Source organism: Haliaeetus leucocephalus, unplaced genomic scaffold (genome assembly GCF_000737465.1).
Source record: "Haliaeetus leucocephalus isolate CR32 unplaced genomic scaffold, Haliaeetus_leucocephalus-4.0 Scaffold92, whole genome shotgun sequence".
NCBI classification, from domain to species: domain Eukaryota; kingdom Metazoa; phylum Chordata; class Aves; order Accipitriformes; family Accipitridae; genus Haliaeetus; species Haliaeetus leucocephalus.
Window position 1 is genome coordinate 5,256,457 of NW_010972528.1, and position 22,685 is coordinate 5,279,141.

At 38.3% G+C, this 22,685-nt stretch overlaps 1 protein-coding gene across 4 annotated transcripts in view; it reads right to left on the reverse strand.

The window, feature by feature from the left end:
- Positions 1–1,711: 1,711 nt before the first annotated feature.
- The window catches only part of FTO (fat mass and obesity associated), a 259,203-nt gene continuing 238,229 nt past the window's right edge, over positions 1,712–22,685 (reverse strand). For all 4 annotated transcript variants that reach the window (XM_010584883.1, XM_010584855.1, XM_010584865.1 and 1 more), the window contains one exon: positions 1,712–5,015. In XM_010584883.1, coding sequence (XP_010583185.1) covers positions 4,865–5,015 — 151 coding nt within the window. In that variant the 3' untranslated portion in view covers positions 1,712–4,864. The remainder of the gene's footprint in view (positions 5,016–22,685) is intronic.

The following is a 22,685-nucleotide window of genomic DNA, read 5'->3' on the forward strand; positions in this document are numbered from 1 at the left end:
TGTGTGAAGGGCTCACACCCAAACATCAGGATTTTAATGTGATAATTTTATCAGTTATTTGTTGGATTTTATTTGACATGTTATTCAGCCGGTTTTGCAGCCTTACTAAGTACAGGCTTTTTGCAACTGCATAAATTATCTTCCCTTGTTCAATGAATGCCCCCAGTCTGAGGTGAAGAGGACAGATGAATGCAAATTAAGATGCATGCCCAGCCACATTGAAGGCGAGGAGTTTGGGAGGAGGAACTGAGAAAAGACGAGTGGTTCTGTTCGGGATTGCCTCTGCCCTTACAGGTGAGGTAAGGTGATAGCCAGAAGTTGGAAGTCCTCAGAAACATTGAATGTGGGTGTTTTTGCCCGAGTCTTTCATCACTACCTAACAGCTCCCACCCTCTAATGCTAGCTTAGCATAGGGCTGAGCTTTTCACTCTGCTGTGGGGAGTGCAGTGGTTGTCTTTTTTCGGACGAGGAACCTCACTGCAAACAGTGTTCTGTTTGTTTGTCTGACCCTTCTCCACAGCAGCTCACTGCCCCGGTGGGATAGTTCAGAAGATGAGCTGCAGCAACTTGAATCTCAGATGGGAAACAGATGTTGAGTGGAGGTACTCAGTCCATGGAGGTGTAGTAGGACAGAGGTGAAGGCTGCAGCTGGGAATCAGGGTTTCTCATGCCTGTTGCTACAGTGGGACAACCACTCTTCCCAGCTCTGTAACCTTGGTGCCAGACAACAGTGGTCAACTCCTAGCAAAAAGGTGAGGACCAGCTGTCGGGGCCATGAGGGGGGTTAAAGAGTCAACATTAACTGTGCACCAGGTGGTAACAATTAAGGGAGAGATCCTGACCTGCACTGTGCAAGTTACTGCTCAATGACTCCCATATGAGTTCAGTTAATAAAGTTGTGGCCATGAGAAAGCACATCCCTTGCATCTCATGCATCTCACCTCGCTTCTCTTCCCTTCCTCTCATCCCAGCTTAGACATCAGCTCCTGGGCTAGTTTAATCTCTGTTACATTAGCCCAAATCCCGCTGCATGACACAGGACTAATGGAATGGCACTACAATAACTGAGAAAGGAGCAATGCACACTCTTAACACACTACAACATTTTAGCCATCTTTCATGATGGATTTTAGTATTCTTTTAATTTCTTTTTTTTGCTTTTATGGCACCAGAGTCCCTGAATCTGTCCCACAGCATTAAGAAGTCCAGCAACATTTTAAAGTGCATTTTGCATTGTTTCCAGTGAAACTAAAACTATATCTGGATGATAATAAGACAACTGATTTGGATATTTATTATGTTGCATGTTACCTGTCCTGGACAGTTTCCAGTCAGTGATTACTGATGGCATTCTTAGTTACACTTTAGATAATCAGAATCTGCTGTAAAGCTCAGAGCATAAGCATGATACCTTTAAAATCTACTGTACTGAGATGAATATTTTTTATTTACATAGCCTTTTAAAAAGAAGAAAGGACCTACAGGATAAAGTATTTTCATATACAGAGGTATGAATAAAGCATTATAAAAACATTTCTAATTACACTGCATAACACAGCAGTTTTCTATCAAATACATAAAAACGGCCTTTACCTTTCATCCCCCAAATTACAGAAACAAAGCAAGTTTTTCATTTTCTGCCACTTTTTTTTCACTTTCTTTCTATCAGTGTAAAACCAACTCTGTATCAGATTTTTTAAAGAAAGCCCTTGCCTCGAGCATTTCATTTGTATTGGTTCCATGTTTAGTCAGTAGCTTTTGTAAAATTGATGAATATTGTCTAAAGGCAAGTGCAGACAGGCAAACAGATCTGTGTCTTCTGTAATCCACTTAGCCTGATGCACACGTGCAAGTGAACTATTTTACCTTAATTCTTTCATGGCTGATGAAAAGTAAATGTAAGCAAAGTCATCAACTTCACAATTTAAAAAGAATCACTAAATCTAATGTTAGAAGCTAACTTATGCTCTCACCTCTTCCCTGAACAAACCTGACCTTGGTCCTCCTGCCTCTAGAGCATCCAGACTTGGCAAACAGTTGTTATACACAGAACATCCATTAGAGGCTGTGTCTTTCAGCTCATCCAAAATGGAAATGGGTTATCTAATACTGGAATATAAATGGATTGCTCAAGTATCATTGCAACATGAGCTAAATTATAACTATTTGAATAAAATAAAGAAAACTTTGAAGTATTTGTCTGCTTCTAGTATGTAATCCAAACACAGCAATAATTTACACTTGATCTCTCAGGTTTTTTATAGATATTTACCTTTAACCATGTTCTCCCCTTGGGGTACCCTTTGGCATTACTAGATGCTTCAAACAGTTCCATCAACCTTGCTCATGACTTTGGTATCAACTCCTGTGGGCTTTGGAGATAAGAAATCTTCTTATACTTCTGTATTTCAACTGAACTCAATCAAGTTACACTGCTTTAGATGATGTGAGACTGGAATGCAACACAGAGTATTAATCCTCTTTAACCACTTAATTATTGGTATTTTGCCAGTGAATCTTAGGTCTTATCCATTCCAAAGGTGTTCATTTGTCTAAGTCATTGCAATCCATGGCTTAAATGAGTGCTATCTGACTGCAAGGAGGCTAGTACTAGTTCAGCTAATTCACTAGCTTAAATCTTCAGCATAGACAAGACCTGGAATCACGTATTTTTAAAAATTCTATCATTGCTGCCAGCAGTCTCCTAATACAAGACAAAACCCAGTGGGTTTTTTTTCACTACTGCTGGAATAATTATTTGCCAATCATTTTTTAATAGCTATGCCTCCACTTCAGCAACAAACCACAACATTGATGTGCCTTCTCTACCCTTTATGGCTGTCAGATTCATTTCAATACTGTGATCTCCATGGTTTCTAGCAGTGCTTAATTAAACACAAAATAATCATAAAGTAACAGCATAAACAAACAAACAATCCCCTCAAACGCTGTGTTAACACTGTTACATCATTAGCTTGTTTGAATTAATCTTGCTCATTTCCAAAGTAATATCTGTTTCTGTGAGAACTGCCTTTTCAAAAGCAGAATTCCCACATCTTCAGTTAGCTTTTCTCTAAGTGATCTCCAAAGTAAACAGTATTTAGCGTGGCATTAATCCAAATATATGCTATTTGCCCACTGGTAAAGCCAGCTTTAGCTAGCGCAGGAAAGAAAAAGCTATGCCCATAACGTAGTATTTCAAAATGTTAAGAAATCCGTGGCACAAGAGACAATAGATGAATGTATGGATCAAGGTTATAATGTAATGAAACCTACTTTAAATAATAATTTATTCTTCAGAGAGTCTTTACATTCTACAGGGTGGCTAACAGTTTTTGCAGAAGTCCAGGACTACAATGAAAATGCTTGATGGAGGTCTTCATACTTTTGCTGGCATAGCTATGTCAAAGGTGTTAAGAGGTACAAGCTCCACTTGATATAATTGTCCTGGCAAAAGCTGGTAGGTGTGGACACAGTTTTATACCACTAAAACTGAATTTTTGCTGGCACAGCTTCTTTAGCTCCAGGGAGGTCTGGCATATGTTATACTGTCAAAAGTACAATTTTCGGCAGTACAAGCCTCATCTGCACTCAGAGCACTTTGCCAACACAGTATACCAGTATGCTCTGGGTAAGCCTGGCCTCAACAGTGATTTTAAACAGAAGATTAACGCAGGAGGCATATTAATTTCTTGGTGGCAACGTCAAGCTCTGAGTCTTACTGGTTTCTTTTGTAGTGGTAATACAGACTGAGTGCTGTTTCACCATAATATGATTTTCTTCTGCTTTTTTATAGCAAAGGAAAAGGCGTACACCAGCTCAAGTTAAAATTGCAACTTAACCAAATGAAAAATCTCTCTCTCATTCAGGAGTGCCCTGTATCATCCACCATCGAACTGTTCTTTTTATAGCATGTTACTACAAAACAGGTGACAAACAGCTTCATTTCTCATAGTCTTCTGGTTTTGTTCTCATAAATCTCACTAGATCAACACAGATGCTGCATTGTCCAGTATCACACAACCTAAATCTAACCTGTCAGGACACCCCACATGGAAACCCTTACTTAGGTCCATCAGCCCCTTAGACAATACACTGGGAAACCTGCCCTCAGAATAGGATTCACAGCACGCAGAAAAAAAGTGATAGTTAGGAACCGAATTTGGAGTTCCAGGGAGCCCAGGAGGTGTAGATTCACATTGGAAATCTCTCCCAGTACTACTCAACTGCCATGATGAAAAACAGCAAGAAAGCCTTGGGATCTATGTCAGGATGCTCCTTCAGAGTTCCTCATCTGAAAAAATGCTCTAACAAGGAGCCATTGCATAAAGGACTTTCTCCACCATCTCCTCCACCTCTGTCTATGTTAGTGGATAAAGAAGTCACAGCTCTATTCTAAAGATGTCCAGCAGGCTCACCCCAAGCTGGCCTCTCATTAGGATACCCAGATCATGGATTCTGGTTTGTCAGAGGTGTGAGCTATGCCTTGTGTTGCTCAAACCTGCCGAGCCAGAGGCAGTTCTTGGCATCCCTGGAAGCTGAAATTTAGATGCCAAGGGAACTTGTGGAAACACAGATATCCATGGGCTGTAGGGTCAATGGGAATTACAGTGGAGGAGGAAAGAAATGAGGCTGGTGTTCTGGACTTCAGGTCTTAAAAGCCACCTGTTTCTGTAGATTTGGGGCCTGGTCTTTTTTATAATGAGACAGTAACAAAGGTACTGTGTGAAGACCAGTAAAATCTGCATTGGCACATAAAATAGCACATGATCAAGGAATCATAAAGCTGAAAAGATTTATGTTAAACTAAAAGGCTTCTCTCCAAATGATGAGCATCAATAATTCCAGGCTGGAAGGTCACTTGTTATTCCACCGACTGAACAAGATTTTGTAGATTAGCAATTACTTCTTCAAGATCATATGGCAGAGGCATATTACATTCATCATTTGTCCAGAAGGGATGGCATTCTGGTTTCTGGTCCTCTGGCAAGCTCTCTGCCGCTTCTGACTGGCATCTGAAAAGAAAGGTAAGCAGATGAACTACTTAAGAAAAACTGTGTCAAGAAACTGAATACTCAGCGAGGATACATTTGTGCATTAATTTAAAGAGAAAGATTATAATAAAAAAGAAATACTGCATCTTCTGACCAAATGGATTGTTCATTTTCAGTGAAGTTGATTTCTGTTGTAGGCTTTGTATTTTCTATAGGGATTTCTCAAAAAGCCAATCACAGAGAAAACTCAGTTAGTGTACCTTTATATGGTGAATTATTTTTTCATTATCTCAGATGTTATTTAAAGTATGTGATTAAACCATTATCAGATTTAAATGTTTGCCAGTTTCCAATGTATTACTAGATTATTGAGAAAGATTAAACTGAATTTAGTGCATTAAGGTCGGGGGGGATAGATTAAACAATATTAAAGAAGCCGGACTAGCTTTGTAGATTCTGGAGATTTACAAGTGTATCAACCTGCTTAGCTCTGAAAAAGGCTATATAAGAAGAGAAAATTCTATAAAGATAAATGGAAATGGAGGTTAATAACAACTTCCAATGATGAATAGGTGGGCAAAACTTCAATAAAATTAAATTAAGAGGTTAGTGTATGTTAGTCCCCAGAGAAAATATTTAAATTACAGTGGGTTTTATTAAATGGATTATTCATCAATACTAGTGAAGTCTAATTATAATATTCAACTGAACTGCAGCCTGCAGAGGAAAGTTTTGTAAGTGGCAACCATCACATCTCTTAACACTAGGCTGTAATACAACATGCTGCATCAAAAAAATTGTCACAGTTCAAGGAGGATTTCTCCCCTTCTCTTTTCCCCTCCCCTGAAACAATTTGCATGTTGCTGATTAATTAGTTAATGTTTGCAGTGAGGCAAGACAAAGAAAAATAGTAAGCATTACTATAGATTTGGTATATACTGTAGGTCTACGTAGTTCTTCAAAGAGATAACAAGCATATTGTAGAAATACGCTTTTATCTCCTGTAAGACATTTTTTAAAATTCACGTTCTATAAAGCACATAATTGTTGTAACAATTTTAAAGTTGTTTTAAACATATATGTCTTTCATCTCTGTAAAATGAACTAAAAATATTGACACATGTGACTTCCTTGTCTATACCATCGGCCTTCTGGAAGAGACTATTTCCAAATGAAAGATGTCTTCTTCTCTTGGGAATTATTAATGGCAGTGTAATCCCCATGAGAAAACATACTTCAGCTTTACACCCATGTTGGTGTGTGGTTAATTGCCGCACCAGCATCCTGGGCACTCAATCCATCGTACATTACACTACAAGGACAGTATTAACACGTAACATTCCAATATATCTTCAGCTCTCCACATCAGCCCCTGATAATAGCATCTGTTAACATGCACTAAGTACTATTATGTAGCACATCAGTTCATAAATAATAAGATTAGCCGACCTCAGGGCCCTGGGAAGAGTAATGTGTTTAAATGTTCTCATTATTTATTTAAAACAAGAATTAAAGGAACAGAAGCTACTTGTGACAATCCTCTTAGCATAAATATTAAACTGTTTGCATTGATAAGCTGCACTGTACAGAATAACAGAGGATTTGTTTTGCCGGCTGCTTTATAATAGTTGTTAGAGCAAATGCAGTTTAGTGTATGAGTTCTGAGAGGTACTTAACTGATTGTGCCATCATGTTCTGAAGACATTTTCCAAATTATATAAAGGAACAGGAGAAAATTAATATGCAGGGGAAGCTGAAACTAATTACAGCATAACTCTATAAGGCTTTTAAAATCTTGCTTTGTTTTCTGTCTTGGCACAAAATAATATGCTCAATTTGCTGAGTAGTATAAGATATTCCAGTTTAAGCATTTCAATCTAAAAGTGGATAAATTAACCATGTAGAGATGATTGCAGGTGACAAATCAAGAAGCTCAGGCGGTAAATACTGCAGGCATGTTATGTGGTCTGCAAAACTCAACTTATAATAAACCTTCTCTTTCTCACACATCTACTATTAACAACACAGTTTTCACTGAGAGGAAAAACATACCAACTTTTAGCTTCTTCACCATTTCAGAGCCCTTTTTTTACCTTTCATGTCTCTATTTTCCCTCGCTGTCTCACACAAACAGATTGACCAGCTTTTCCCTCACATTTGGGGTTTGGGCATTTGTGTTGCTGTAAATGTGGCAGCAGTCACAGCGATGCTGTGACTGGACAGCCCGTGAGCAACTATTCTAGTTGCTACTTTCCCTTCTCTATTTTTCTCACCAGCAGAACTATCTCTGAAAGGTCAACCCACCACTAAGCATATGCCTTAACTTCCAGGCAACCATGCACTTGGGAGGTTTTAGCCATATCATATTCCACGTGAAGGATTAGAGGAATGGAAGCATGTCAGGTCCATGTCAGGACAGAAATGCATCAGTGTACTGCAAAAAGTATAGAAAAGGGGCAAGCAGTGCCGTAATATCCCAAGTTCTACAATCCCATAGCTCCTTTGTCTTTCTGTCCAGGATTTCTATTGCCTTGCTTTGCATCACTAGCAAGAACAGTAGTGAATGTTACAATTTTACATTTTGTGAGTCACCTATTTTGACCAAAATTGCAATCCCTGTGCTGGATCTGCTGACGTCAAAGTCAACTCAAGTTGCTCATAGTTGAAGATATGGGGCTGGGTTCTAAGCAGTCATCGCTGCACCTGGCAGTTCATTAAGCGATTCACCCGAATGGCATCCACAAGCTTAAATGCAGTCATCCAAACACGTGCCTTCTGACTCAGAGTTAGCGTGCAAGAACAGTCCTTTCCAGATGAGTATATTACTATTGATTTTAATAAATTTCTGTGGGAGAAACTGTTCCTACAATGGTCTTTAACTTGTAGCAGAGTAACAGACCTGAAGATCCCGCAAGAGGATAGCAACATTTTTAACTGAAGCAGAACAATCAAAGGCACTTAAATAATTGCACAGAATTATTTCAAATTCCTTTGTATCTGGGAAAAGATATCTAACATAAGTTAGCAATGATAACTCAGGAAAAACAGAAGTTCTATCTTTTCCCAGATACAATAGAATTTATAAGGCTTCATGTGGGGAACACTGCAAACATGGAAGTACAGTGGTAGTGGGAAAATACCAAGATTTATAACACTATAAGTTAATTAAAATATTATAAATCAATTAAAAACTTTTGACTTAATAAAGTTAAGTCTCCAAAAGAGAGTAGATCTAATCTGTGTATACTGTATGCACAAAATGTGTTAAGAGTGGAAGTAACACATGCTCTGAGATATAAAACAGATGCCAAATCAAGAGGCATCTTTCATACCTTATTGGCAGCAGGAGAACAGAAAAACCACCCTGAAATGTTTCAGAGCAATTTAGCTCCAACACCTTGATAATACATGTTCACCAACATATCATAGAAAGGATGATTTTTCTAAAGATGTGCAGAATGCACAAAACTCCAAGGTCCCTACTTTCTTGCTAAAACAATCAAGACCCATGCCAGTTTGTATTAAAAAAGCCCATTTTTAAGGAACAATTAGTTACTGTTGCGGTGCACATTCTCACTACCTCTCCCCTGTAAACTTCATAGATTTTTGATCCCCTTTTTGTCTACTTTTCCCAAATGGACTTTGGTCACTAATATTTACCAATAGCTGAATACTAATATAAGTTCAACTAAGTCATGACAAACATTTGTATGGCTGTATGACTACTTGTATGACAATGTATGACACTCTCCCTTGGAAGGTGGCTAATTTCACCATGGGCAGGTCTACATTCACTGAGACAGCCAGTTGCCAGGTTATGGTCCCCTGGGCTGCACTGACATTTTGATGATCAGGGTGTCAGCTACATTAGAGGACACTGATCACGATGCTAAAATTAACCAAGCTAGCTAAAGTGTGTGTTAATTATGAGTATGCAGGCAGTCAATAAAAGGTTAATGTAAAAGTCAAAGGATAAATTTATTTCAGTATTGCATCACTCTGCTAACTAAATGACTAACATTATGCTTTGTTTTTAATCGATATATTTTACAGTAATGTGTGAGCCATTGATTTGAAAAACAGTCTTCTTCCAAACAGTTAAGTTTTGCAGCTATTAAGTATCAAGTATCAATATACTTAAACCACTCTTTTTTCAGAGCAGATACTTTTTTGTTCTGTTGTCAGGATCGGGAATGCATATAAGCCAGGAGGTGGGCTTGGGTCCCGCTGATGAATGTAATTAATGTAAATAAGAATTATTACCCGGGAACCTAAATAAGATCCTGTGAATTAGGGTCCCTGGATTCTATTGCACTGTTTGTCTACTCCACAGAAGTGTAGTCAAATCAGATCAATAGGGGTCAATTTGTGGCTCAGACTACACAGGCGTGTTAAGAATGAGGAGATGATATGAATAGCCCTGTTTCCTAGATGGTACTAATTTAGCTGCCTATGCCTGGCAGTTCAAAGACCAGTGGAGATCACCAGTGGAAATTCATAAGATAAGTCAAGCAACATGGGTCTGGCCATCTTCCCCACGTACTGATATGGTCAGCAAGGGAGGACGGGATATTTGCTCTGCATGTACAAAAGTACACACTCACCCATACATGTGTGCTTCAGCACTCCTGAAATTATTATGTTTTATATCGGCGTTATTTCCTCCCTCCATTCTTGCTAGAATAAAGGTGTTACTGAGCTGGTATTCAGAACTTCAGAGTATCTTTTAAAACAATGGCCCAGGTAAAAACAGTGTTTGGATCACTCTACTGAGACAAATACATTCATTAAACCCATACCGACATTGGTTATAATGATGCAACACTGCTAACGTGGATGCTGATCTGAGTAACAGTAGCAGTAGTAGCTTTAGACAGCATTTTCCATTCTTAAGACTCACAACGACTTTGCAAATTTGACTCTGATCAAATATGGGTTATTACTGTTCCAACACTGAGCTCTGCTGTGTGAACACAAATCCTAATAGTACAGGTACCTGGTACATAGAGCTTTGCTTGCAGGTTTGGATTTTTTCATCCTTGTCTTTCAAACCTTTCCTCTGCCTGGAAATTATTACGCAAACTATGTGTAGTTACTGTAATCTCAGTGTTAGGATTATCCCATGTCATTTCAAGCTGACATTCTTAGTTGCCAGAGCATATACAAGAGAATACAGTGCGTTCTCAGCTACCTGAATTGTTATGCAAAGCACAGAGAAAATGTGAGATTACATACATGAGAACAATCACTCAAATCAAATTCTTGATTTTTCTTTTTTCTTGGTGTATCTCATTGACAGGTATGACAAATTTACTTCTGCTGCTGAATGCATCGCAATTAAAACCTGATACCACTTAAGTCAAAGTTGAAACTTCCAGTGATTTCAACAAGGCCAAGATTTCAATCCAAATGCTTTTCCAGAAACCATTCACAATAAACATGAGCTAGTAAGCATAATAATAAAAACCACCCAAAAGAAACTATGGAAGGAATGAAATAAGCTGAATATAGTTTCTCAAAGTGAAACTTAGCAAGGGATACTCAATTGAATTTTTAATCCATTCACAATAGTGGTTAAATTATTGGCATTGTAAGTCAGCTAATACAATGTTGAGTAACAAGATGTGATGTTCTGTAACTTCAGAGTTGTCACAGAAAGAAAAAATACCTGTTTTATCAAACTGAATTGCTCAGTAAAACACAGAAAAATTCTAAACGCAAAAATTCAAATTGATGCTGTAAATACACATTCTCCTTCACCTTTGGTCATGGATAGGATATTGGGATAAAGTCCCTAAAAAGGATTTAAAAAGTCACCCCTGTTATTTGAAGAACTGAACTTTCATTTATCTTCATGAAAAATTAAAAGGTGGAAGGGATAAATGTAATTCATGATAAAATGGAATGGGGGTGAGAGATCTGAAAAGCAGCTGCTTTCCAGTTGGGTGCCCATTCCAGCACTAGCAATTTCAGACATTACCATATGCCTAATTTTAAGTTTTCTTCTACTCCAGGCACCTGTTTGGTCACAGTAGCTGGTAATAAGTGAAAATTTCCAACCACTGATCAAGGTTTAAGGCCATCAGGTAGACTGCTGAGAACAATTTTATACCTAGAGCTATTTGTCAGCATGTCCATTACATAACAGTGGTGATGAATAGGACATTTTGCCAGTTGACCAGTTAGGAGCTGCTGACCTCTGACATCAGTCACTGGAGGGGGCACCTGAAGCTGGCATTGCTCCTACCCAGCCACATGGAACAATACAGGGGGTCAAATGGTGAGGGTGATTATATATGTCATATCTCAGGCAACCTCGCTAGAGCTTTAGCATACCCAGAGTCAAATTCCAGAGCTTAGCACAAAGCTGAGACAACTGTCGAAATGTCCAAAACAAAAGGTGCATCGTTTCTCAGAGGTATAAGGTAGCTTTCCTTGCCATTCGGGAGAATGGAGACACTGTTCTCAAAGAACAATGAAAACAAGCACAGTTGAAGAAATGACAACTCTTCCATTAGGAGCAAAACGTGCAACAGCCATTCTGTCACTGGTGCCCTCATCCTGCATGGACAAAGCTCCAGCCCAGATCATCTATATCAGAGGGAAACCATTCCTATGCTTTCCCAGGAGTACGTTTTCTGGAGAGCCAATCCAAGATATGAGATTTACATAGGGAGCTGGAGTTAAGCTTGTTTATAGTTAAAAAATGTTGAAATCTTGACTTCTGGTTTGGCTTATTTTAGAGGAAATAACATATACAAAATCAGTATTTCAGCTGGAACATCACTAATATTGAAGGGTGTTTGGAAAATGGGGGTTATTTAATGCCCCATCACGACACAGGGTTAGGGTGGAATGTTTCCCGATCTCTTTGTTTCAACTCTGTAAAACATAATCAAACCAATAATTTACAAATCCCTCACTTGGTGTTATGATTAACTTTCATAATTTGTACCGTAAAAACTGTTTACTGAAAAATCAAAGGATGGAGAAAATTTAAGTATATTGAAATGTAACAATATGAAAGATGCTTTCTTCATATGGCTGTAAATGCTTTGCCTTTATCATCAATGAAATCCTATTTTTTCATGCCAAAACTGGAATTTTGACAGTTATTAAGTTCAATCTAAACCTTAAAACAAAGATTTTCTTAGCTTTTTTAATTAACCAATCAGAAAGTTGTCAACCTTGGCAGAGAGTATTTCTTTCAGCTGTTCCATGCTTGTCCCTACTGTGACTCTGCACAACTAAAACCTTCCCAGGTTTACTCTGCCTTTTAAGAACAAAACAAATTGCATCAATATTTGACTTTGCAAACCAGATCTCAGAAGTACTGGTCCTGAATAGGCAGTGAAATTAAGTGACCAGATGGAAAGAGAGCAGTGCTTAGTTCTTTGGAACATGTAGTCCCCAGTGTATTCCCAAGGAGTCTGTCCCATTTACATTAAGTCACTGCTGATGTTCTTTCATGTGCTGTAACTAGAGTGTGCCCAGCCATACGTAATGGCTGAGACCAGGACTGCATTTATAGAAGGGACAAAATGAGTTTCTTTCCAGATAAGAAACTTGAAAAGAGGATGCCAGATTTAGGAAGGGATAGAGGCAATATCAGTTAAATTTTAATCCAAGAAAAAAACTTTATCAGCTGCACAAATATGCAAGTACAAATACACATGATGGCACGTTAGAAGATCTTTTCTGTCTGCTTCTTTCCAAAGTTGATAATGACTTGTGTCACTGATGCATTTGGCCCTTACTACCCACCAAAGGTTACAGTCACTGACCCAAGAGCTTTATGCCTCCAAAGCCAGCCACTCCATTGGAAATGAGGATGCTGCTAAAATATCCCGAGGCACCACTGGTGACACAGTAGGATAGCCTGAAAACAGCCAGCATTATCCCTGTGTGTACTTCTACAAAGTGAATCTATAGCAGAATCCATCTTTTAGCACTGGCCTGCAGAATGCATTTTGCTGTTCCAAAGAGAGGTAGGAGAGAGATCAATGAACCTGACACTAAAGAGGTTTAAGTGACAGCTGCATGAACTTGAAAATGCTGGAGTTTCTATTATTACTCAAATTGTAAATCAGGTAAATAAGAGAAAAACTTAAATTGTTAATACCCTCCAAATTTTGAAATAACAGCAACCAAAGCACCAGTGGAGTCCAACTGCGAAGAGTTTTTCAAGTGGTGCACCAATGTGTTTCACGTGTATTTGTAGAAATATAGGAAAAATTCACAAAACTATGTTTAAAGAATAGTTTGCTTTGCCTTAACTGTAGAGAAATTAAAATAAATTTTCAAATTTTTTTGGCCACAATATTAATTCAAATCTGTAAAAATATACTTCAGTCTTTCTAAACTATTTAGCTGACAAACTATGGGAAAGGTTAAAGATTTGCTGCACAGTATCCTCAGCTACAGAGTGGGGATTATAAAACAAAGCCCCAAAACCTCAGAAACATTCCAGCTCTGGGTGGAAAGAATAGAAGAAAAGAGGACACAAGAAGCTCCTTTCTCCAATATATTCATCTCTACCTTGGGTGAATTAATAAACAGAAATCTACCCAAAAGATACTTCTGATGAGATTACCAATGCCCTTCCTCACCACGTCCACCAACTCCACCTTACCAAAGGGGAATACCTAGTAGATGGCACTGCAGCAACTGTAATGCCACTGAGAAGAGTGCTGGCATCGGATGCATGATGTGAACTTGACGTCCCCAGACAGAGCTTTCCTTCTCCTTTGTGGCCTCTGTCCAACAGACCTAGAAACTGTCCATGAGAAAATCAGCGCGCCTCCTATTCCCACGAGAGAATGGCTGTGTGGGGCAGACTCCATTCCATGTTTGTTTGATTTTTTAATTAAGAAACATCACTACTCTCTATAAAGTGTAGGGGTAGGGGGTAGGGAAATCCCCCAGAGAAACACTGAATAAATAACACAGCATTTGCTGAAAGATGAAGTTTAATCCAATTTAACCTACAGGTCTACAAATTGTTCCCTTTCAGCCCTGTTTCTCAGATGCTTTTGCTTCCTGCTTTTAGAATAATACATATACGAGCAACGTATCCTGACTGTATGAGAAGCACATTTATACATATTTATATGCACACCCCTTCATACCAATACTTGCACAAAATCCAATCAGTCCAAAAGAGACAGCATTTAGGAGGGAATTTTCAGATCAGCAATGGGATGTGAGCTATTCCCCCTGTGCTGAGAATATTTGGCTTTGACTTCAAACAACGTAGAAATATATCAACCTCAATATAATTTATATTCTCTCAAAAGGAACTTAAAATGCTCTAAGTCTTTGCTGAGGCATCTGATGTTCCAGTTCCCTCTGTTGCACTGTATGATCGGCTGTTTTATTTCACTTGCGATCCTTGCTTTCCTATGATTTTTTCAGACAAAGAAACAAAATGTCTGCTATATGCCAAGTATAAACACAGCTGACTTGTTTTCCCCAAAGTATTGATTTTATGCACTTTTAAAATAACTATTTTCATTCTGTTTGCATAATCAGCTGGGGCATTGTTCCTCTACATTTGCAGAAACACAGATGGAATTGCTGATTTGGAGCCTTTGGAGAGATTTTACAGTATTCTCCAGAATCTAAGCTTCTATTAAAATAAGGTTTCAAGCACTTCTGGTTGTGAAGATAGCCTGGACAATGTAAATTGATGCATGGTTATCTTGTTGAGTCCACAACCAGACAGACAGACGCAATAGCACCAAGGGAGCTGTGAACTTCCCCCACTTATTTTATTGGGTGTTTACTTGGGGCCAGATGCTCCCCGCTGTTGTGCAGAACGGCGCTAAATGACTGAGAAAAAGAGAGGAAAAGGAAATGGAAATAAAAACCAACAAAGAGGAGAAAAGGAAATCTCCACAGCTTGCTTCCCAGGGGGCTACAGATGCCCTCCCTTGCCAGTATTAGACTGCTGGAAGATTTGGGGCTGAGCCATGCATATGGCACATTTTTCGAAAGACACTGTATTTTCCAAAAGAATGCCGCCCGAAAAGTTAATGATGCTTCCAGCACCATTTACTGTTCCACTTTATCTTTTGTACTCCTTTTATATGGATGTCATACAGCCAAGGAAAAATGTAAACATAGGGTGGGTTTAGATGACACTGCAGGAGGATGGCCCTTCATTTAATGCCCCCTCATTTAAAGTAAGCAATCCCATTTTCCAAAGAGTGTCAGGGTTTGCAGGCTCTGCCCTTCTGCAAGAAAGCGAAAACATTTTCCTTGTTGCACGTGCATTTTTCCATAAGACAACTTTTCACATTAATAAAAAACAACTGCTGTATGACAAATCCCTATTTGTTATATGTGGAGAGTAAAATCGAAAGAAACATGACTGAATGCAACTAACAGTAACCATATTACTTGATCCTTAAATCAGACTGGACAGAAACGGGCTATATCTTTTCAGCCTCAAAGCTATGTAATCCTTTCAGCTCAAAGTGCTTCCTGCATCACTCCTGCAAGCTGCTAATACAACCCGTCCTCAAAATCCCACAACTTCCATCAAGACCAAAGCGAGGATGACACAGAAGGGGCAGCACTTGGGAGCAGAATGGAACCGCAGACCTTAGATATTTCTAGTCACTACTGTGCAAGAAGGACTCCACATATGATTTTACACAGAACAGTCCTTTGTTGATGTACGTTTATTGGGGAGAGTGATACCAAATGAAGATCCTGCCCCAGGAACCATGTTGTCTAGTTGCTCTCAGACTCTAACTAAAATGCAGCTCTCACTAGCTTCGGTCCATTTCAGTGAATTTGCATGTGTCATTAGTCAAAAGGAAACTATGACAGACTGATGGCAAGCACCAAATGGGAAAGCCAGACAACCACAAGACTGACTCTCTATTTGCAGACTGAAATGAAGATCTTGCTTATCACTATAACTTGCGATATAAATACGTATGTGTACATATATACATCTCTACATACACACATACATACCTACTCACACTCATATATAAGAGGAGCTTACACCTCATTTTCTATCAAGAGATATGGCCTTAACTCCTATGTGGCTTAGGGAACAACAACAACAAAAAAGGTTTATTGTGCTGCAGAACTACATTGTCTTCCCTGTGTTGTGCACCTTGGCTGTTGCCTGCAACCAGAACATTTATAACACATATTGGAACTAATACTGTAAGAGCATTGCAATCCTATGGACTAAAACACAGTTTCCTTTAGGTCAACATGAGGTCAGACAGAAGCAGGAGGGAACAAATAATAGGGAAATGAGAAAACAGACACAAGAAAGGCAGAGAGGCTCAAGAAGAGGAAAAAGAAGTTTACAAATAAAAAAAGAAAGCCTCATGTAACTAATCACATTCCAATCACTGCAGAATTTCTCCATGGCTACTGCTTTATTCAGTCATATTTTATGGATAAATCACTATAAAAATGTACCACAAAAAAAATCCAGTGCTGGCAGAGAAATAGACTTGATGTCCCAGGAAATGCTACAGTGTAGCCAGGCACAAATAAAAATCATATGGCAACAATATGCTCAGTATGCTGCTTCTCCACTTCTGTAGGTGGAGTAAATCTTTCTGATTACCAAACAAGACCACAGAATCTCTTCTATTTACCCTCTGCATTTCAAATAACTGAAAACATTATATAGAGATGTTAAATATCCTTTTCTACTTTAACTTGTAAATAATTACTATCGCCCAAATACAATGCAAACAAACACATTTCTTCACTTATTTTCAACTGCATTAAGGGAAGAAATTCTCTGTGAAAGTTCAGCATCACTATACCTCAACATTTTGCAATTAATGTAATTCTGCAATATTTTTAATACCAACTAAAATTCCAGTACAGACTGAATGATGATTTAAAGTTATTAGACAGGAATACACTTTCCTTTATGGAATACGATTGCATTCAATCAATGTAAACACATGATCAACTACATGCATCTGATCCTGCCCTACTTCCACAGACATTATTCCATGAGTGTTTAAAAAAAGTGCAAGATCCCAATCTATAACATTCTATCAGTGGACTTGAATTCTCTCAGCACCATGAAGACTTATGCACCCAAGTGAGTACCACAATGCTACTAGTTGGCAAAACCTAAAATGTCTATTGCAACAAATGCATATAGCTCTTCATATTATTTTCCGTGGTATAAAGAATCTTTCTGACTGCAATATCAATGACTTTAAACCACAGACTAAGACTCTAGACCTTTCGGTGGTGCCAACTCACTTGTTTTATATGCTATGATATATAGTCCTGGCTTTGAGCTATCTCTCGCTACTGATGCTTTTGATGCTTTGTTCTCTTTTTACTTTAGGATGGAAAATAACAAATAATGCTGAGTTCTCCTCTTACTCTTGAATTCTTCTGATGTCTATCTTCAGAACTCTTCGAACATCCAATTTATGTCATTCTTTTTCTTTCTTATGCTGTGAATTTGAAATGAAAGAAGGTAACATAATATCATAAGATCTACGGACGATTGAAATGGCCTTCGGAGTAAACTTCAGAGTTATTCGTAAAACTATCTTGCCTCAATAGAAAGTAAAAAATTGCTTTTCAATAGATAATGCAACTACTCTTGAAATGCTTCTTGGATGAAGTTATTGCCATAGGGAACACTCTAATGATAATAAAGTATATGGTGCCAATGCCTTAAGAGCAGTTCAGATGGGTTATTTTGTTAGTATTTGCAAGGCACAATTCAAATTCATTCTCAAACATTTATGTGCTTTCTCTTGACTAATTCTTTATTATAAAATGGCTACAAAACCTGAAGTTTGTTAATGAGAGAAGCTGTCATTTGCTGTTCTGATTGACCTGCAATGCTACTCTCATGATTTTCTGTCGTATAATTCCTGTTAAAACATCACATCAGAATTCTGAAGACCTCTTACATTAGTTAATTAAGGACCTGATTCAATCTTCTATCAGGTTTGAGCAAAATGCATAGTCACATATTTAAATCTCATTTAGCTCAGTGGAACTTTCAAATGTATTTCAAGTTCAGCACAGGCTTAAAAGCTTCACTGAGTAGGGTCCCTAGAGATGATCTCTACATCACTGCTCACTGCACAGCCATATACATATACATGATTAACTGCAACTTTTCTTAAGAACTTCAGGTAGCCATCCTATCCCTACCCCAGTCCCTCTCCTTGCATTTAGTATCTAGTCCCTGTACTGCACTGACCCATTCTCTCTAATTCATTATGCAATGGGCATGAATCTTCCATGTGTTATCTGAAGTAATACAGGACTGCAATAATGTACTAGCAGCACGTTTCAGGGGTTTCTGCCAAGTAATCTACACAGTAGCCACACTGCCAGGTTCAAGTTCTGTGGATAATGGTGTAATTTTTTGAGCCCAAGGCAACAGAAATCTTCTCTTATTGGCTGCCATAAGCTGTCCATCCCTCCGTACTTTGTGCAGATTCATGGGAAATTAAGACATACATAATTAAAAGTATCCATTTCATTACTCTCACAAGAGACCTGCTTTGTCTCACTTTGTTCTGTGTCTGCTAAAGAACAGTTATTTAAACTTTATGAAAAGTGGATGGTCTTGGCCTTCCATATGTTTTATTTTATCTATGAATGTTGTATTTCAGACTCCATTTTTCCTAGTTCGTTGCTTGCCAGCTGAGCTACGTTAGTCATTCCTTTCAATGAACTGCTGATGAAATTTCTTCTCTTCCTGTGTTACAAGAAACACTGCTTCCCTGAGCATGCAACAGACCTAACATGCCTCCTACTTAGTTTGCTTTTTCAAGTAATATCGTGATTATATTAATCTAAAATGCAAAGTACATGTTCACTTTTTTCTTTGCCGAAATGCCATTCCTCCAACCTGTCTTAATGCCAAGGCATTAATGTAAACTTTAAGGGGTTTGGCAATAGCTACATAATCCTCCTCTTTTTGGTGCAAACGGGAGGTGTTCTTTCTTCTCCTTTCCTTTCTTAAGCACTCCTGAGGAGTTATTAATTTGTAGTTTGTATTTCTCAGATACGTGCAGTTCTACAGGGAAATTTCACACACTCTCCTATTTACTGAAGTGCCAGTAAAAGCATTTAGGGAAGTTAATGACATTCCTCAGCAAGACGAAAAGCCCGTTTTCTTAGACCTTCTCCTACAGAGTTTGTCCTTTCCACTTTTACTTTAGCTTTTCTGGCATTTCACCACTATTGAGTATGTAGAACACTGTTGCCTGCCCAAACAGTGACAAGCCTGGGTTAGCTACTTTCTGTTAACAGATACCAATTTGATCTCCCTTTTCCAAGCCTTAATGGCTTTACCAGGCTCAGTTTACCTAATGCTGGCTTGTCTGTCTAGCCAGAGTGAAACGCTGGTGAAAACACACTGTAACCACAGGTTCTTTTCAAGTCCTTGAGGACTGCTCCATGCACTTCTTCCCCCCTTTTTTCCCCTCCTGACAAGATATTAGAAAAATACTATTCATCTACATTTGTCTCATAATTTAAACCAGGTAGCAATCTTCTAGCGATATTTGTGACTTTTCTAATTGGAAGGTTTAGAATACCTTCAAGAGAACACCTTTGCATTATGAAAACTTGGGGGCTTAAAAAATCTTGTTTGCCAGTCTGCCTTTTACATTTTTTACTCAGAAACAAGGAAGGGTGTTAATCTCTGCATCTCTGGATTTTAGGAATCAAATAATCTTCTACCAGTGTAAAAAACCCTCTTGGTAGAAGTCAGCTAGGGCTGTGCCAGGAAGCTTTTAGCAGTGTTCAGACCCATTTTTTTCTGAACTTGCTCCAGAACACACACAAAAAAGGAGAGTATCCATCTTTGCATGCAGGCAGCCCTTTTAGAGATGTTAATGTCTGGCACTGTGGTGTGTTATTAGCTTAGCCTGAAGAAAGCTGTGGCCCAATGATGTTGATTTGAATTCTGGAAATTATAAAGACTGTTAGAGTGCTACTATCATGACAAAGGAAATGGAGTGATCCAGGTTATCTACAGGCCCTGTATGCCTGTAGCATATCATTAGGCAACAGAAAAGCTGGTACAGGATTCATTTGATGGATAAGACAAATATCTAAAGCATACCAATCAGTATGTTTTTTTCTGGAAAACAAATCTTGTTGGACAAACCTTTCAGGATGACAAGTTCAGTTAACTAGAAGAAACTATGGAGGCATAGGATGAATTGATTTACGCTAGCTAGTGAATGATTTTTTTTCCCAAGTAGCACTGAATGTCAACAGAACATACACCACAAGTAAGTAATGGCTATGAAGTAACATAATGATAAACATCAATGGGGAATTACTACTGAATGGTGACCCTCATAAGGGATTCCTCCAGAGACCAATACGGTGGCCAGTATTAGTCACATTTTCATCAGTATTCTCAAAGTAAATAGCAATGATCAGCTACTTGACAATTTTTGCAAATAGCACAGAGACTGGTATGGTTAAAAACCATGGGGACAGGACTTAGCCCTGCCAGGTCACTTAATGATCAGGACCAAATGTATTATAGAACTACATGCAATGACAGGGAGAAGGATGACTGGAAAAATTGATGAGTTTGTGCTCAAAACCACTGCATCTGAAAACAATGTAGAAATTATCCCAGACAACTCAAAATGAATTCCCAGTATCATACCTAATCCTTCTGTATTTCACTAGGTAGACAAATATGGGAGTAACATGGAATAACCTTGTTTCCAGCTTTTAAGAAGTACGTTGAAAAGAGCAGAGAAGAGAGACTGTGGAGACAGGTGGAAAATACATGATGATGATTAACTCAATTTGCTTCACTTATCAGATTTAAAACTGATAGATGAAGGAAAATATCTTGTATGAAAGACCTCTCTTGTCTAGCAGAGGAAGCTGGAATTTGAAAAAGAACCCTGAGAAATTCAAATATGCCTATTTTTTACAATGAAGTCAATCACACACTAGGACAAACTATTAAAGGAACAGAATATTCTTCATTTCTGACATCTTCAAATCAAGAAAAGATTCCTGCCTGGAAACCATGCAGTTACACAGCTAGCACAGGGATAAAAGGATAAAATTTAGTAACTTGTGATAGAAGTCAAAGCAGCTGACATAAAAATCTTAAATACAATGATGCTCAAACTTTTACATAACCATTCTTTAACGAGCTTACTTTGAGTAAGACTTTAAAAAATCCTTGTAATACATCTTGCTGTAAAATTATACATTCTAATTGGAATGGATGCTGCAGGAGAATGAAAGAAGACAGAAGACTTCTATTGTCAAAGTCCCAAAAGCATCGGCTTAGACTTTGAACCCAGTACCACTATGGAGAGAAAACCTCTGATGTAGGGAATAAAAACCTTTAGAAGCATCCATATTCCCCATTTTCTTGCACTTGTTATAGAGAGGTATAAGTCCAACTTTTTAATATACACAGGTTTAACTGAAAAGAGAATGGGCCAAAAGGTATGTACATACACATACATTTAATTGATACTACAATCAGTCATGTAATTTATGAAAAATATTCAAGATACAAAAATGTAAGTAAACAGCACGTTTATCATTTCATTTACTTTGTTTCTCTTAAAGCATCCTGGAATCACCAAAACATACAAGGTCACACTGAATCAAAGGACATCATCTGCTTGTTCAAAATGTCATTATGGAAGAATCAGGAAAAAGCAGCTGTATTACAAGTCACCTTTCCAGCTCTCACGAACAAACTACTAATGGAGAAAGTCAGTCCTTTACAGCACATTACAGGACCAAGGTCACCTGGGAAACCATAAGGCCTCACTGGCTACCCACAAGACCAACTTGATTAGTCCCAATAACCTCCTGCCCCTGCCAAGGGACTGATGGAAAGTCAAGTTTTTCAGGAGACTGCTAGCCTGGAGTTCATGCTTTTTAGATGCACAGTTATACAAGCTAAAGTGTCTGAGATTCATCTAAAGCACTTAGTTTCAATTACTGTACAGTGTTCACTACTGTCTATTAGAATTACCATAAGCATTATAATTATGTTGATAATCACAAGTTCTCTAAATACAAAGACAGTCTAAACTCAAAGTTTATGTCAAGACTCATGTCTGCTAAAGAAGAGTGTAACTTTGGCATAGTAACTTGTAATTGTCTTGTTCCTTTTGAGTGCCATAAATCAGGTGACGGGAACACATCACCAGGAAGTGAGTTGTCTTGGAAATAACCTGGAACACATGCCAGACACTTTTAAGCACTCTCTTTAGAATACAAATAGACTAAACCCATGCTTTCAATATGTGCATGAATTATGAACTCTGTGTTCCCTGTACAGCGTCCTCCACCATATTCACATAAGAGCAAGCAGTTTGACCTATTAAAACACAACCAGCTCACTACAATAAACTAATTCTATAATATGAAATGTGTAAGAACCCAGTGCAGTTTCCTTCTATACCTTTATTATGTTTCAGTAACCAGCTACATTAGAACGCTGGAGAATGTTTCACTGCATCAACGACAGGTTATATTAAACATGTAGACTGCAGGAACCTCATAAAATCAAGTGATATGGAAAAGGGGAGGGGGGGAATCTCTAGGTTGTAACCATTTCTTCCACACCTACGTATTTGGTTTCAGATTCTCTTTATTACATCCCATGTACTGACGAATGAACGGGACTAGGTTCTTTCTGCATCTGCCATAAGC